The 18,417-nt window shown below is 41.6% G+C and overlaps 1 protein-coding gene across 1 annotated transcript; it reads right to left on the reverse strand.

The window, feature by feature from the left end:
* Nucleotides 1–6,843: 6,843 nt before the first annotated feature.
* On the reverse strand, nt 6,844–10,800 carry LOC149393575 (uncharacterized). Its single transcript, XM_089618078.1, has 5 exons — nt 10,720–10,800; nt 8,172–8,819; nt 7,485–7,673; nt 7,264–7,389; nt 6,844–7,164 (listed from the first exon to the last, which is right to left on the reverse strand). Exons 1-5 carry the CDS (start codon nt 10,798–10,800, stop codon nt 7,057–7,059), a joined length of 1,152 nt encoding a protein of 383 aa, XP_089474204.1. The 3' UTR covers nt 6,844–7,056.
* Nucleotides 10,801–18,417: the final 7,617 nt, after the last annotated feature.

Raw genomic sequence — 18,417 nt, forward strand, 5'->3', positions numbered from 1 at the left:
TTTTCCACGTCGATTTGTCTAATCTTGGTCAGACCAACCTGGGTACGCTAAGACTGAACTCTCCTTTATACTAGAATTGTATTTACTCATCGTGACAAGTGTCCACTGATCTAGTCAGTAGGTGATCAAGATCCTCCAGGTTCAACCCGTATCGAGAAACATCAATTAATCCGTTATACATTTCTTGATACATATATACCCTAAGCACTGTTGCTTCCCCAGCGAAAGATTCTCCCGAACGTACATACTTTGGAAGTGTCGGCAATCTATCGGTTCTGGAATCAACCCTTAGGTGAGTGAACATTGACCTTCTTTCAGGAAGGCTGAATTCTGTATCCGTCAACCACTTCCCACTCGAATCATGCTCTGAAACTCCAAAGACATAAGTTGTGATTAGCATGATAGTCGCCTTTTAGCGAATGAGTCAAAGAGCGCGGTAACTTGATCCAGTGTCCATGATCACTTCAGGGTTTAGATCAAGTCTCACTTTGATCATCGTAGCGACCCCGAGTAGTGTGTCGTAAAGGTACTTAAACGACACATCTACAACCAAAGTCTGTCCGAGTCGTGCACTTACCACGAGTGCAGAATGCTCGCACGTCGTGATCAATATATGACTTTAGATGCAGCTATTCAGACATGTATCAGTCATCAACCATGTTTTAGCTCATCGCCTGAACTTAGGTGCCCTGCACGTGACTCAGTTTCAGAGGATACGGATGATAGTTGCTATTGATTCTAATATTCAGAGCTCAACCCACTAATCATATGATGCTAATAAAGTAAACCATAATTCTATTTAGAAATAATTTATAATATTTTCATTATCTCTCGTGGACAAGAATTCCTAACGTCACCGGCTTCACTTGAAAGTCATCGAAGCTCAACATTGAAGTAGGAACTGGTGATGCAGCTGCCATATTTGCCTTGTGCAGCAATTCTTTGATATATCACTGTTGAGAAAGATGATACCCATGTTTAGTTGTTGTTACTTGCACACCAAGGAAATAGTAAAGAAGTCCCAGATCTTTAAACAAGAAGGCTGAGCTGCTCAATTTCTCTTGTGCTACTTCCTTTAACTAAAATGTCATCTACGTATACAATGATGTATAATATAGATGATTTTGCGTGCCTCACAAACAACGATGGATCAGTTATGCTTGACTTGAATCTTTGATGTGACAGAGTGATAAATAGTTTGTGAAGCCAGGCTCTTGGAGCTTGTTTTGAACCATCTATTTCTTTGTGAAGATGACAAACCGCACCTCTTGACTTTGATTCTATAAATCCTGGCAGTTGCCTTATGTACAGTGTCTCCGTCAAATCGCCATTTAAAAATGCATAAAAATGCATTGTTGACGTCTAGCTGACGTACGGGTCAAGCTTTAGGCGATGCTATGCATAAGATGACTCTTATGGTCACAGGTATTAAAACCGGACTAAAAGTCTCAGTATAATCAAACCCTTTTTGTTTAGTGTTTCCTCGAGGGACGAGCCTCGCCTTGAATCTCTCAACCGTGCCTTCAGACTTTCTTTTAATTTTAAACACCACCTTGCATCTGATGATCTTTCTATCTTTCGGTGCTGGAACAAGAAACCAGGTTCCATTTCCTTGCAGAGCCATTATCTCCATCTTCATTGCTTGCACCTACAGATTGTTCACAAGAGCTTCTTTAACCGTTACAGGTTCACTGTCATTTTCCATAGTTGCCGTAAAAGATTTTGGCTTTGTAATTTCTGATTTACCTCTAGTGGTCATGGGGTGAACATTGATCAGTTGAGGAATTGGAGTGTCTTCTATTTGCTGCTGAGAACTTTACAGTGGAGCTGAATGCTGAAAAGTCATTGGAGCTAGTTGTGGAGATTCTGACGAAACTGCTTGTTACGAAGCTAGCGCATCTGGTTGTTTAGGAGCGAGAATATACAGGTTGCTTGAAAAAGAAGAGCTTGAATTTGATGTCTCAGTACCTATAGGTGGTGATGAGTGATCGCTGGCTGCTATGAGTAATTGATTAGGCATACTGTTGTTGATGAAGATAAAGTGTTTGGCTCCAAGATTAGTATTGCACAACTGGGAAAATGAGCATAAGTTGGTGTAGATTCTGATGGTGTTGTTTAAGTTGCATAGAAAGGGAAATTGAGCTCATTGAATGCGACATCTCTGTATATATACACTTTCCCTGACTTATGTAAACACCTGTATCTTTTATGGTTTGGACTGTACCCTATGAACATGCACGACTGAGACCTTACTGAAACTTGGTGGAGTTGTATGGCCTCAGATAGGGAAAGCATAGACAACCAAACAGTTTTAAGTGGCTATATACAGGCTTAGAATTGAACAGAACCTCAAGAGGGGTTTTCTTTAAATTGTTAATGAATGCAGTCTATCTAACAAATACACATCAGTGCTGAAAGCATCAGGCCAGTATTGCAGAGACATAGATGCTTGAGCCAGTAGTGAGAGACCCATATCAACGATTTGCCTGTGTTTTCGTTGAGCGAGCCCATTTTGTTCGTGTATGTGCGAACACGGATGCCTATGTACATACTTTGATAAGATAGTTGTTAGGCTCCTAAATTCACCACCCAATCTATTTGTAATACCTTGATCTTTTTATTGAGCATATTTTCTACTTGAGCTTTGAAATGCACAAACACTTTTAGAACATCAGACTTTGCTTTAATGAATTAGATCCATGTAAATCTACTATACACATCCATAAAGTTCGTAGTATCTACTCCCATCAATACCCATTGTAGCAGGTAGACCCCACACATCTGACACAATCGATTCAAGAGGATACTGATACACAGTTTCAAAGTCAACAAAGTGCATTTTGTGGCTTTTTCCCATATAATAATTTCTGCAAAAAAAATCACCATGAGTGCCATATCTACACTTAGCTAACACTGATTTAACAACTTCTAAACCCGGATGGCCAAGTTTCATATGCCACAACTTGATAGTATGAGATACATCACTGCTACAATGCTTATTTGACAAAAAAAAAAAAGCAGAAGTAGTTCCAATACCAGCAAAACTTGAGCTTGAACTCTTATATCCTTGCACTTCACACACCTTAGAGTCTCTCTTCAGCAGCTTTGACAAATTCTCGAACACATAGAGTCCTTGCGTAACATTCCCGGATAACAGCACCTTGTGAGTAGCTCGGTCATTGACCCCACATAGATGAGGATGAAACTCAAACTAAGCATCATTATTCTTAGCAAACTGAGATACACTCAATGGATTCTTAGTAATGCTAGTGACATGAAGCACTTTATTTAGAGTTAAATGCCTAGTTATTTCATCTGTTGGAGCACAAAAAGAATTAGAACCAATATGTATGATGATCAAACTTGCACCATTGCATATCTGCACTTTCTCTGAGCCTTGCTACGGTGAACCTATAGAGAGGTGACTCGGGTCATTGGTGATGTGATTGGTTGCACCTGAATCAGGGAACCAGTTCGGATCAGAGAAGATGCTAGATTGGTTAGAGTTATGGTTGAAGCTAGGCTGATTGTTGTTGAAGTCGGATTGATATTGAAGTGCAGCCAAATTGACTGATGGATTGTCTGAACCAGAATACATTTGACTTCCTCCTTGTTGTTGCTGATACAGAGGTAATTGAAAACTTTGATCGAAGCGGTAGAAGCACTTAAGCGTCATGTGACTGCGCTTGCCACAAACTTGACATTGTATCTTTGACCTTCCACGTCCTCTACCTCATCTATTCGCATTGAAGCCTACTCTTCCATTGGTGTTCAGGTTATGAATGTTATTGTTCTAGTTCTGATTGTTGTATCCTTCACCGCAGCCTTTGTTTGATCCACCTCGTCCTTGATTGCCTTTTGCTAAATTGGTGGATACTGAAAATTCAAGACATGTGTTGTTCTGTTCCAGACTTGATTCATATGTACTAAGCCATGCGCTTATGTCACGGAGATTAAGTGGCTCAGATCTCGACGTGATTGACACCACAAACGAGTCGTAGTCCGATCCAAGGCCATTAAGAACATAGAGCGCCAAATCATCATCGCTTAAAGGTACAACAATGGCGTTAAGACAATCAGCGTAGGATTTCATCTTCATGAGATAATAAGTGATCGATAAATCGCCATTCTTCTAAGTCCGGAGTTTCAATTTTTATTGAATTACCTTTGCCTTCGATTGCGTAGCGTAAAGCTCTTTCACACCACTCCAAATCTTCGATGCAGTGTTGCAGCCAATCATTTGCGAAATAATTTCCACGGTCAACGAGGCTAAGAGCCAATACACCATCAATTGATCTTGACGACTCCATTACACATAGCTTGGATTGACATATCTTCTAAGATTGCTTGGATTTTTTGGTCAGTCTCGTGTCATCTCCGATGGACAAGCTGTCGCTCCGATGAGGTAGCCTACGAGACCACTGTCACGAGTCGCAGCTGAGACTTGTTGATACCAAATCAGATAGTTCTCTGTGTCGAGTTTCAAAGAGATAGGATGAGTGGATAGAGTGATGATCGGAAGAGGAGATTGTGACAGAGATGATGCTACAGAGGATGTTCTGGTCGGCCATTGCGGAAGCAAAATAAACAGAATCAGGATCAACAGTGCTCTGATACCATGAACGAGTTTGGAGAGCAGAGAGGAATTGGAGAAGATGAAGAATGAGGTAGTTAGGTTGTTGTAACTAAATGATCGAGATTGATCATCATGTTTTTCCATTCTCATTTATATAATGTATAATTACGCACTACTAATATCTTACATTATGAGCCACGTCATCACCTAAGTGGGTGTATTATGTGTGTTAACAATTTACTTTGTTATTGGGTATTGTTTTGTTTGTCTTTTATTGGAGACGGATTAGCTGTCGTCCACTATTAAAGTTTGAATTTCCTGTTAGATTTTGTTCTATATAGGCTGAAGATTCATTTTTTTCATGGTCATCGGACCGCGGTTGATTGTATATTTCCATCAAGCATTATGGGATTGTATATTTCCATCAAGCATTATGGGTATTTTAGAAGAGCCGTATGCGTGCTCAATTTTTAATGTATTTTTTTTTGTCCATTTGTTTGAAGTATGCACAAGATGAGCGATCACTTGTTCTTATTGTTGGATTCATTCTGACTTAAGTCTGTAATGCGCCTTGTATCAAAATGTTATTCTCCTATATCTTTGGGTATTTTACCCGATTTTTAATGAAAATTATGTGCTTTTCTTAACAATATATATATATATATATATATATATATATATATATATATATATATATATATATGTGTGTGTGTGTGTGTGTGTGATGACGATGATGTTGACAATACTGAATAAAAACAACAACTTTAAAGCAACCTAATCTTTAAGGTAAGAAAGGAGCAGTGACGATGAATGCTTATATTTTTTAAATCATAAATTTAATTATTTTAAATTTATCACCTAAATAACTCACAATAGGACAATTACTCATCATACATAAAATTATATCATTTAATTTCATGATAATAACATGTAAATAAAATATTTTACATATTATTAATCTTTAGTTTATCTTATTATTATTATTAAGATATATATATATATATTTATATATATAGACATTTATACTATATGAAATTAATGAGTAATTTTATTACATTTTAGTATATGTATGGAAAGTCTTTTTTTTAATTTATTTGTTGTATCCCGCGAGATATCCTATTTTTTTTTTTGCTGTGTATCTAGCGGAAGGCGGTGTACCACGCGGTACAAGATACTCCGAACGTTCATCAAATATGGTGGGATATTTTAGTACGAGATGAGATACTCTTAAAATTAAAGGTGCGGTACGACTGCGAAATGCAAGATTTTAATCCCTGATTCAAACATCACATCTGAGCTTATATTGGTTATACAATTCTTGTAGTTAAATGCTAATGTACATCAACTAAGGCAGTACAAATCAGGTAATACACTAGTTCATGTAAGATAATATACCTATTACAAACACTCGCAATGTCCCGGCAAATGATTTATCGTGAAATGGAAGGTCTTGGTGAAAACAAGTTGTAAAATCATACGTTTTTATAAAATATTGACGATGTTTTGATGAGATATCAGAGAAAAAAAAAAAAAAAAAAAAAAAAAAAAAAAAAACCTTGCTTTCAAAATATTGGAGGATGTCACCTCTAATTTAATCTTAATATATTTCATCTCTTTCATCTTTTTCTATCTTTCAGTTACAAAAATATAATCATCATATTAATCAATATCTGTTTTTGAACTAAGAATTGAAGTCTAAGTATGTTCAAAAATCAAATTTTCAGTTTGAAGATAGATTTTGAATGAGTTTGGAAGTGAAAAAAGACAATATGAGAGATATGAAAGATGTTGAGAGTAAAAATAGAAATAATACAAAAGAAAATGTAAACATATTGTAAGAGAAATGTTAAGTCAATTTTACAATTTTTCTTACATTTTTAATAATGGATTTGATTGAGTCTAGGTGATGAAATTTCTCTTTTGCAATAGACCTGTTTTGATACTAATATTTGATCCTCTTTGGAGAAGTGCAATCTTTACTCTTTAAGGGAGGATAATAATTGAGCACTTGTTACGTTAATTGATGTTTTCTGATTCATAAATATATTTCTTCATGACATTTAACGCTTTTTAGAGATTCTGCTGGTTTCATTTTTTCATGGTTTCTTTCATCATTGACAAAAAATAAAAGCCAAATGGATCCAATTAAAAGATTACGCGATGTCAAACCATTCGCAAAAACAAGGAAGAACATAGATAATTTTTTTAAAATCGTAAAGTAAAGAACAAAATGACCTTAAATATGATAAATACAACTGAGAGTAATAATATCTACAAAGATTACATTTTGTTATTCACATTATACACTGGGAACTCTCTTACCCTTATAAATTACATATACATGAATAAATAGACGACCCAATTATTCCAGTCTTTTATTGAACCAGGACAACACAAATCCTGATTGTAACAGGGTCTAGCAAAATTGGTATATTATGTCTTAAAATCCTAATTGAAGAAAGAAACAAAAGGCAATTAATTTAAATCCAGGACTGGATGGGATAGTTACACTTGAAAGAGTTCACTCCACTGATGTGAGCAAAAATGTCTGAAGAATCGACCATATCATCCTCTTCTTTTACAACAACCTGCAAAAATTTAAAACATTAAATTAAAATTGTAACAATATGCCACATGTAATTAACGTGACAACTTTGAATTGAATGTTTTAAAAAAGTAATGCGTACTTCTTCATCATCATCGTCTTCATGGTTGCTAGAGGCGGTTCTAGTAGTCTCGCCAAAATCATCATTCTTCGCAAATCTTCCTCTCACTCGTGGCCGACTATCTGCTAGTGTTTTTCGGCACGCGTACTGTGAATTAAAAAAATGAAAATACAGCTAAATGTTAGCATTATTTTTTTTATAAATAATAAAATGTGTGAGATAAAAAGAAAGAAGAGATAAACCTTGATTTTCTTGCTGAAGTTTCTTTCGTTGCGTTTCTTCATGTACCTGTGAATTTTCTCTTTCCTTTGCTCAACAGAGAGCTTTCCAACTTTAAAGGTCTGGTCTCCCATATTTGGTATATCGCTGCCCAGCGAAGCTGAATTCCCACCCCCACCAATCAGTTGTTGAGATGCCTCATTTCCAAGCCCCTTTTTTATTTATTAAAAATAAATACACGTTTATGATAAATAAATAAGTAAATAATACACACCTCAATTAACTATATGTGCGGAGTAGTCTTAAAATATTTGATTATTGTGGATCCGAACTCTAGAACACAATTAATTCATTCTCGTTTTATCAATTTCATATATCTTATCCTATCAACCGATGACAAAATATCACCATATCAAAATAAATAAATAAATCACCGGAGAGGGTACTATTTATTGGTCGACATATAAATATTTTAGAAACAAAATTCTCTTTTCAATTTTCTTCAGATAATATTTTCTTTTGTTCAATAATTGGCAGTAATCAGCTTCATGACCACTAAAAAATAAAAATAATCCGGAAATATTATCAATACATTGAGAGGCCTTTAATAATTTTGACCGATATTAACCTCTCTCTTTTTTTTTCAATCACCATATTTTATATAATACATGTTTAAATAAGATTTACACACTTGTTTGAGGAGTGATTACCTGAAGGTCAACAGGGTGGTTAAAGACACGTTGCATGGTGTCGGGGCAGCCAAAGATGGAAGGGTCGGGCTGGTAGTCGAGGTCTTGGGGGTGAAGCATGTCCGGGGGCATGAGTAGGGCCGTGCTCGAGAAGAGCGTGTCAGGGGCGGGGAGGTAATTTCCCATCGGTGGCCCAATGAATGGGAACGAGGGGGGGACCACCACCGAGGACAAGCAGTCTTCCTCGAACATCGTGGGCCCGCCCCCGGCGTAAGGCCCAAAAGCGTCCTGTTGCGGAAAGTCAAATTGGGGCGGGACCGAGAAGTCAATAGAGGCCGAGATGTCGCCATCGATGATGTCATCGCTCGGGTCGAAGAGGATGGTGGTGGGGTCCGGCGGGACGGATTTCGGGGCGGTGTTTGCTGACGTGGCATTGTTGTTGTTGGATTGGTGGTGGTATGAAGCGAAGTTTTGTATGTCTTCATGTTGTTGTTGTTGTTGTTGTTGTGTGAGTGAGAGGTTTTGAGGGTATGTTGTTGCGGATGAATTCTCTTCATAGCAACAATTTGAGCAAGATGTGACTTCTTCGGAGTTTTGGAGGGTCTCATTGAATAGGTCATGGTCACAAAACTCGAAGATTTGGGCGCTTAATTGGCTTGAAATATCATCCTGCAATAAAATATAGTAAAACCAAAATTAATTCACAACAAAATACGAAAGATGAATGAATCAAATACAATTGTTTTTGACCTTTACATGATTCATCATTCTCCTCAAGAAAGAAGGGAAGGAAAATAAATTATAAAGGGCAATTCTGTTTTGACAAGTTATTGGTGTGGTTTTAAGCAAAAAAAAAAAAAAGTTTATTGGTGTGGTTGATTTATTTAGAGATGTTTTGATGAAATGATAAAATTGTCCCATAAGAGGATGAAGATGTACATTTTGTGGAGCCATGTGACACGTATAGGGCATGATTACCCATTGTTGGCAAAAAATCAAACGCACAAAGAAAGAAACAAAGCACCATGATGTGTTGCTCTATCGCTCAATATATAGAAACACAAGCTTAGTTTGAGCAAACAACTGGGATTAAGAAAGACTCTAAAAGGAACCTGAATTTCGTTATATGATTTATTATTATTATTTTTATTACATGCTTTGCCTATAGCTTAACAAAATCCAACTTAGGGAAGCAAAATATGGAAAGAATCCATGCTAAAGAGCAAGACAGCTTAAACTAGAAGCTGAGAAAGCTACGTTATTCCCACAATAATGTCAGATAAAAAAAAATGCTTTTATATAGCTATCAAGAAAAATCTAAGATATAGATTGCTATATGGTGGTGATAGTGTAATTTGGTGCTCGTAGAAAACGACAATAAATTGTTATATATATATTATATAAAATAAATTTGTTCTAATAAAATGGATGTGGCAGTTTTCTTGTAGATTGAAAGAAAATGATGGGAACAGCTAATACATTCTCTCTCTCTCTCTCTCTCTCTCTCTCTCTCTCTCTCTCTCTCTCTTTTTGACAGAGTCAATATTAAAAACACCCTTTGGCTTTGGCCAAGCGGAAGTCGCTTCATGGCACAAATTCTTTCCGGGTGATTTTGGTCTTATTGGATCACTTAAATAGGCTAATTTATTGGCTTGAAAATTCAGTAGAAACTATTATCTCACAAAATGAAAGAGTCCTGAGTTGTTAAGAGTACTACAAGCCCGTCGATTTTTTTTCCTTCTCTTTTGAGCTATTGGGAATGCATGTCATAATCATGCAAATGCAATATATTCATGAAAAAGCACAAGGAATGAAAAAGAACAAATGCTAGTTGGTTTCTTAGAAGAAAAAAAATCCTTACCCACTTGACTAAGATTATTTAAGCTGAAACGAGTTTTCCTTAACAACATAAAGGATAAATATTCTCATGCAAATAATAATAATAATAATAATAATAATAATAATAAAATGTTAAAGGAAACGTAAGCTAAAATAATTGGAGGAAGAGAAAGAAAAAAAAAAAGACATAGGAGAATAGGAAGAAGATGAAAGTAATTTTCCAGAAAAAAATTATGACATTATCAAAGCATGCATGCCTTCCAATGAATATGTAATGAAAATAGTCAGCCTAAATAAAATTACAAAACAAGAACAAATGTCAGAAACATAGAGAATGACATATAATTTAAAGAAAAATGCAAACAAGAATCTAAAGTAATAAAAAAGAATTCGAACACATTTTAATAGGGGCGTGAAAGAAAGACAAATAAAAAATTACTACTTGAAGTATGACAGGCTGAAAATTCACGTCCTCAAACATTGTTTTTCTTCTTCTTTTTTAATTTTTTTTGTGTGTGTGTGTGTTGTGTTTCTTCAAAAGGTTTCATTGAATTAATTATATTTTTTTCAGTTCTTAATCATTTAAAAAGCATAAACAAAATCAAAACCAAAAAACCAAAAACAAAAAAACAAAAAACAAACGAATCCCATTTAAACAGGAAAGAAGAACAAGAAAGAAAGAAAAAAAAAAAATAGAGAGAGAAAAAAGATAGTAGTGTTGTTTTTTTACGTTATCGATCTTCTTGTCTGATGTGATGAGCTCGGAACAATGCGCAACTGAAACCAACTCTGCAAAGCTATAAGCCTCCATGGAAATTAACAGACAAAACAGAGCCAGAACAGAGAGAGAGAAAGAGAGATTAATTAATGCTTTGTAATTCAGAGAGAAAAACAAGGAGAGTCAGCTAAGAAAATGGAAGGCAAAGAGTAAACAGTTACGGCAGGCTATTTATAATATAGCTACGCGATACATATATATACACGCATACAAGAATACGATGAGCATGCATATATAAGCGTGCATATACATATATGTTTTAATGTTCTTGTCCGTAACAAGGCCGTACGTGCGTGTCACTGCTCTGGTCAACACGAAATTCATGCCTGACCATGAATTGGGTTTGACTCGATACGTGTCATGATTTGATTCGTTTACGTTAATCTAATTTGGGAATGGTGTGACACGTGGATTTTGGGGGACATGGCATAGTACGGAAGTCATGAATTATATATTATTAAATACATGGGAGTATCTATAAAGCTTGTTCCAAACTTGCAATGGGTGGAGCGGAAATTCGTTGACCAAGCCATTACCAATACCCATTCCCTCGGCCGATTTTTTGTGATAAAATATTATTTATTTTGGTCTATTGAGAGCTTCCCTAATTAGCCCTATTCTTACTTATGTGCTAAGAATAGATTTTTTTGGTAACGAAAGTATATTAAAAAAATAATTTTTTACTATACATAGAGATTATGTTTAAACTTAATTGAGTATGTTGTTGGGCCATATTTTCCGTACGGTCGAAACGACACTTCAAAGACAAACAAAAACAAAAAAGAACAAGGAATTCGACAAAAAGAGCCTTGAACCGAACGCCAACTTCTATTCCGTGGGTTTGAACTCAACGCCTTCCGATGGGCATGAGCTCCAAGCCACTCGACGGGCTTAAGCTCCGAGCCACTTGACGGGATGGAGCTTCGAGCCACTCGACAGACTTGAGCTCCGAGTTGTCAAAGACACCGAAACGCCTAAAATTCATGGACCCCAGATGCACACCCACATCAAAAGCCAAAACTCCTATAAATACACATTCGAATTTAGAGGTAAATGAGAATCTAGAGAGAGAGAGAGAGAGAGAGAGAGAGAGAGAGAGAGAGAGAGAGAGGCCAAATGCTACCAAATTGGTTTCTCAACCATATTCTCTCTCCCAAAACTCACATACAATCATATACTCATATCCTCACTCTCAAAATGTAGTTAAGCGCGAAGGAGGGAAACCCTACGCGCCCTCTAGCTCAAATTCTCTACTTTTTTTTAGTAAAATGAACTCAAGGAGACCGACCCCTGGCAACATGTAGGATGGAGACAAGGCGAGGAAGAACTAACAGAAATCCAAAGGATCCTCTAGAGGATAGTGACGTTCAGGATTGCCATAAGCCTTCACTATTCTCCCGAGACCCACAGAAACGTAACTGCACCATCACAAATCCTAAGACCCTCTTGAGATAGTGATACGTGACCCGAGGACTTAAAATCGAGACACGTTGCAAGCTTATACACCGACACGTGTTCGTTAATATTAATCCAAAAATGGCTTGACATTTTGGCGCTAAAAATAGGGAATCTCGAGAACAACTACGAGCTCTCCACCGCTAAACTCAGTTCCTCCACAGAAGACCACAAGATTCACGGACAATAAATGGCTAGCCTCCTAGCCATCTCCGATGGCGGCGCCCCTCCGGCGAGAGGCGTCACATTCAATACTCAGGACTGAGCCCTCCGAACCCTAGAGAACGACGTCCCTCGAGAGGAGGCTCTCTCTGCACCTGTTCAAGGCGATCGAGATACAAGAATGGAGCGAGTCGTGACAAGTATCTTCTTTCTCGCCGATGTTTTTTGCGCCTTCATAGACGATGTCTTCCATGAGCAAGACGCGCCAAAGTACATCCCGTTAGGACTCGAGATTAAAGACTTGGCGAACGGCCTTGACGACAACTTCGAAAGAGAAGCACCCGAGCCCCTTCAATAGGAAAGCGACGACACCCCATATCCAATCATCCGAAACATTAGCCACAATCACCTCGAAGGAGCACGAGGAGTTCGTGAACATCACCTATGCCGTGAGGCTCGTCGAACGATGGTCGAGCTAAGGCCACGAAACCACCCGGCCGATTCACATAGCTTTTGCTCCTTCTCTGAGGCTAGAACGGATCGATCACGTCCGTCCACCTGCGATTGTCGAGGCCACATTGAGGACATGGTGGATAGCCACGACACTCGAAGGTTCGCGCCACCGAGACGATCCATGAAACGAGACTTTTGCGCCGCCATGACGAGGATCGAAGGCAACGCTCAACGCCCGACCGCGATGAGCAGGTTCAAGACTAATACCAGTCGACTCGACTCCATCAGACATTGCGCCTCTCGACCAAGCGTCTATGACCAACAACAAGACTTGCCCCATGGCAACCCCCATTGACAACACGTATTTGATGACCATTTTTCAAGAGTTGACGGTTGATGTGTAAGGCATCAGAGCAGCTCAAACCTTGACGCCAGATGTCCGTAGCATGATGGAAGACATTGCATCTCCATTTACCACGAATAATCCCGCAAAGGATTTCGCGCGCTACATACTTCTTCCACGCATCCTCGCTTTCGATGGAAAGTGTTGGAATAGATCTAAGATTAAGAATAATTTATCGCTTCTAGCAAGCGGCGGAATACAAAAAATTCTTTAAAACCCGTAAAGCGATTTTACAACCTAGACAAAGTGCATGAACATATAATTTAAAATTAATAACTATAAGGTTGAAGCGCCCGTCCCCCACTTAACTTGTCTCCTTCGTGTCTTCTAAAATCCTATTAACCACGATAGTTTCTACCACTAGAGTCTTCGAGTTTAGAAAGGATTTAGTGTGTGGGCACTATTAAACACAATGACTGAAGAACTAGTCTTAGAGCCAAAGAGCTAATACAAAAGCTAGGTCTAATGAGGACCTAAGTGCCAAAACAAAAGAGCAAGAAGAGAGAGAGAGAGAGAGAGAGAGAGAGAGAGAGAGAGAGAGAGAGAGAGGGGGGGGGGGGGGTCGGCCAAGTCTAGAGAGAGAAGCTCTCAATATAAAAAAATTGTATCTTCAACAATGTGAATGAGGTGTGGTATTTGTAGGAGGAGATATTGCCTTGAAGAGGTAGTTTCCTCTTTTCTATGGAATATCACATATTCATGAGCATAATCTTTATTTCCCATTCCTATCATAATACCAAGGTTGGAAATTTCCCTTTTTCCTCCTATGTTGGCCATCCATGTCTGTAGCATCATGCTACAAATTTGTTTCCTCTTTTTTCTTTTGGCAAGTATCTTCATACATAAATGCAAAAGATAATTCCCTCTTTATCTTGATGGTGTGCACGAAATTCTCATCTAGAACAAGCTTCTAGATGTTTCTTTATTTGTTCATGACAAAATAAGAAAAGCCCATGTAGAATTTTCACATAAAATTATGTTGTTGGTCGTTTTCGGAAAACCCGAGACGCCAAGAAGACACGCCGTTCAAAGGGCCGATGGTCAGGCCGGAGGTCCTGAAGAGCGGCGAGCCTTCTCTCACGAGTCGACTGACAAGTCCTCGTTCCAAATCCTCATGCCCCTCGAGTCGAGCCCCGAGTCGTTCCTCGAGTCGAGCCTTGAGTTGTTCCTCGAGTCGAGCCTCGAGTCGGTCTCCTCGAGTCGAGCTTCACTCCTCAAGTCGAGCCTCGAGTCGCCCCTCGAATCGAGTCACTCTCGCCAAGGGGAAACCTTCATATTTCATGTGGCAAGAATGGTATTCGAAGGCCCGCAAGAGCCCGACGAGACGGGCCATGCGCCGCGCGCGCAGCCGCGCCGGCCAACCAAGCGCAGCAGCCCGCGCGCCGCGCCAGACAGGCCGCGCGCCGTGCCAGGCGGACCGCGCGCCGCGCAATGACATGCCCGCGCCGCGCATCCCGCGCCTGGTGACCCGCGCGCCGCGCCCCCTGCGCCGCACGCCGCGCGCCGCGCAATGTGCGCCGCGCGCGCCGTGCGCCTCCACTTGATGCCACATGCGTTCCTAGTCCCACATGGACGAAAAAGGAGCCTCCTATGGCCCCCAAACACCTATATAAACCCCCTCCCATTGAGGGGAAAGCCATCCCATTGAATCCTATTCAATACACAGAAATTCTCTTCATCTCCTATCGACACGCTCGATTTCTTACTCTTCTCTGCTTCTCTGGATGCCATATTTGGCCTGAAGCAGACTCTCTTCTCCCTCCCTCGTTCTCAAAGGTTCTGAAGCACTCACGGGGACTTCCCGGACGTCGCTCCCTTTGACCGAACGTTCTCCGGTGCTCAAGCACGCCCCTAGGGTTCTCAACTAGAGCTACCCTCGCGCGTCTAACACGCTAGACGCCTACGCGATCTTCGACGCTCTGAGACGCCGCCGAGGACTCCTCGCGCCTCGTCTCCTTCGTCGAGCACGCCTCTCCATCAAGGCTCCGCGCCTCATACTGCGTCTTTCACGCTTGAACTACGTTCTGACCTGATCCCACGCACGGGTACGTAGGCAGCCTACAACCAAGGCACGGTCACTCCTCCTCCTCATCCCCTACCTCTCCCGAGAGGCGGGTTGATCGGAGAAAACCCTAGCTCGAGACAATCGAGTTCACACTCTTGGCCCGGGTGCGATCACTTGGTCCGGCCTTGGATCGAACCGCCCGAGGTTTTAAATAGTTGTTCATTTTCGTGCGACAATATTTTGGCGCTAGAAGGAGGGGACTTCACGACCTATTCAGCCCGAAATCCCTTATGTTCATCTTCTTCTTTTCTTCTGCGAACTCAACCTTCTCGAACTTGAGAAACGATGAGTAACCAACCACCTGTACGTTCTGAGGGCGTGAACAACCCCGAAAACGTCACTGGGACCAAGAAATACTTCTTGCGCTCCCGAGCGCATGGTGACGAAGAGTCGCTCCACGAAGAGAGCTCGACCCACTCACCATCTCCATCTCCTGATAGCAGGGACAACCGCATCATGGAGCTGGAGGAGAGTATCCGCCAACTAAAGGCGAAGAACGCGAGGTACCACAGCCGACTGGCTGCGAAGCAACCCGCGCATGACACAATAACCCTCAACAGGGATCCTGAGAACCTCAACGAGGAAAGCCGTGACCGCGACCCTGATTACGAGGGTACTGGCGATTCGGAGGGTATCGAGACTTCTCTCGCGAAGGATGGGGAACCCCCCGCCGTGTTTGAAGCCGGTCCTTCGAATCCCCTACCCCGGAAAGGCGACGCACCGGCTGCTTCTCAAGAGGGAAACTCCCGACGCTCGGCCTTCGACCGACTAGGTCAAAGGGAGAATGTTACGGAGAGTCAGGGCACGCGGAGAGCGCGCCGTCGCAGACGAAGTCTGCGCCTCCGTATGTCCAGCCCCGATCTTAGGGATCACCTCACCGCCCAACGCATTGAGCGTGGCGATGACTTAAGAGAGCAACTAAGCTCTCGGCCAAACGTCCCCGTAGCAGCCCCAACTAACGGGAACCGCCGCACGGGTCAAGGGTCAAATGAAAGACGGCAGGTGACTCCTCCCGAACAGGGAGTTACTCCGACTACCGGTCTCGATGTGGTCACAATGATCCACAATCTTCAAAATGAAGTACGAGATCTCCGAGAACACGGAATAGGCGGAAGTGCCTATGGGGTCGCTGAGGAGAAGTCCTCGCCTTTCACGGCTCAGATATTGGCCGAGGTATGTACGGGAAATTTCAAACTCCCGAACCTCGCTCCATATAATGGAAAAGCAGATCCTGCATACCACATCCAGCACTATGAAACCTGGATGACGATGCAGGGTGTCACTCCCGGCGCTATGTGCCAAGCTTTTAGTCTTACCCTCGCCGGACCCGGCTTCGAGTGGTTCAAGAACTTAAGGCCGGGAAGCATCCGCTCGTTCAAAGACCTGAAGGACATGTTCCTAGCACGGTTCGCTACGTCTATGGTCCAAAAGAAGACCAAGATGTACCTGTGGTCAATCAGGCAAGAGGATGGCGAGTCTCTTAGACGATACCTCGCCCGATTCACTGAAGAATCGAATAAGGTCGACCGCTTTGACGACAAAGACGCAATCACTGCCATCACTGAAGGCTTGAGCACAAGTGACTTCCTTAAGTCCATCGTCGGCCGTGTCCCTTCTACTATGGCCGAGTTAATGACTCGAGCCAAGACCTTCATGGGAGTCGAAGATTACCTCGATGGTCGCAAGGGCAATGATCAAAGCCCTCACCACCGAGACGAGCCTGGCAACGAGCAAGGAAACTCCCGTAAAAGGCGAAACAGAGGAGGTCAGACTTTTAATAGACGACCTCCGATGCCCCAGAAGCCGCGACTTGCGGAAGACTTTAAGGGCTACTCGTCGTTCACACCGTTGAACACAATGCCGGAGCAAATCCTAGCTTTAGAGCGTGACAAGTTCACTCCCCCGGCTCCAATGAACAAAGATCCCACGACTCGCGATAGATCTAAATATTGCGAGTTCCATCAGGAATACAGTCACTTGACCTCTGAATGCTATAGTCTTAAAAGGCAGATCGAGGCATTGATCCAACGGGATGAGCTAAAAGAGTTCTTGTTACGCATGATTAGCGCTGCGGGCCCCACCTCGAACAGACCACAGTCTGGCAGGGGAAGAGGAACAGCCGCTTCTGCCGACCGAACCACGGCTACTGCCAATGCCAATCCACAACTCCACGTTGTGACCACCATATTGGGAGGTCCACAAGATGGAGATTCGGCCCGACAACGGAAAAAATTCCTAAGGGCCGTGGCTCAAGAAGACGCTGCTATGCACGTCAACCTCACGTATGAAGAACCTCCGTCCGTGCCTCACAAGACGATGCACTTCACCAACAAAGAGGCCAAGCGAATTGTGCATCCGCACAATGACGCAATTGTGCTCAAAGCCCAAGTAGCTAATAACTTGGTGAAAAGAGTTCTCATCGACAACGGCAGTGCTGCCGACATAATCTTCAAGTCCACCCTAGAGCGCATGAAGCTCGGGGGGCTACGCCTAACTCCGACCCAAACGCCTCTATTCGGGTTCACTGGGGAGAGAGTCATGACCGAAGGCATCATCGATCTACCGGTCACCTTCGGAACTCCCGGAAGCATTGAAGTCGTTCACATGGTCCCATTCCTAGTGGTCGACCAAGAGTCCCCCTACAACGTAATCGTTGGGCGACCCACGTTGAACCGGCTAAGGGAAATCACCTCGACATACCACCTACTGGTGAAGTTCCCTACCAAGGATGGAATCGGCATCATGGCTGGAGATCAATCCCAAGCCAAAATATGCTACATCCAGGGAATCGATGGAAAAACTGCTAGAAAGACGGTTAACACAATCTCCCAGCTCAGAGATAGCGTCGAGTCGACCAAGGTCCTCCGCGAAGTCCATGAAGACACCTGCATGACACCCAAGTGCAAGGTAACGGCGTCCTCATCAGGGACCCCACACAGTCTACCAGGTCATACATGGACGAGACACCGATCTATCGCCTGTGGAATGCGGAACACTTGAAGAGAGTACTACCACTAGCCAGCGCTCCCCCCATTTTATTTCTTTGCTTTCCAAAATTCAATAAGGCCTACGAGCTATGTTTTACGATTTCAGATTTTTGCAACATTAAATA

The sequence above is a fragment of the Urtica dioica genome, chromosome 6 (genome assembly GCF_054948205.1).
Source record: "Urtica dioica subsp. dioica isolate 48M chromosome 6, U.dioica_male_clone48M_v1_H2, whole genome shotgun sequence".
NCBI lineage: Eukaryota > Viridiplantae > Streptophyta > Magnoliopsida > Rosales > Urticaceae > Urtica > Urtica dioica.

Bases quoted from the DNA above. Each gene is read 5' to 3' on its own strand.
- LOC149393575 (XM_089618078.1), bottom strand. From the start codon at position 10,800: ATGGAGGCTTATAGCTTTGCAGAGTTGGTTTCAGTTGCGCATTGTTCC. The intron at 8,820-10,719 runs GTAAAAAAACAA...ATTTTATTGCAG, and splicing joins CAGACAAGAAGATCGATAAC to GATGATATTTCAAGCCAATT. The intron at 7,390-7,484 runs GTTTATCTCTTC...TTTAATTCACAG, and splicing joins ACTTCAGCAAGAAAATCAAG to TACGCGTGCCGAAAAACACT.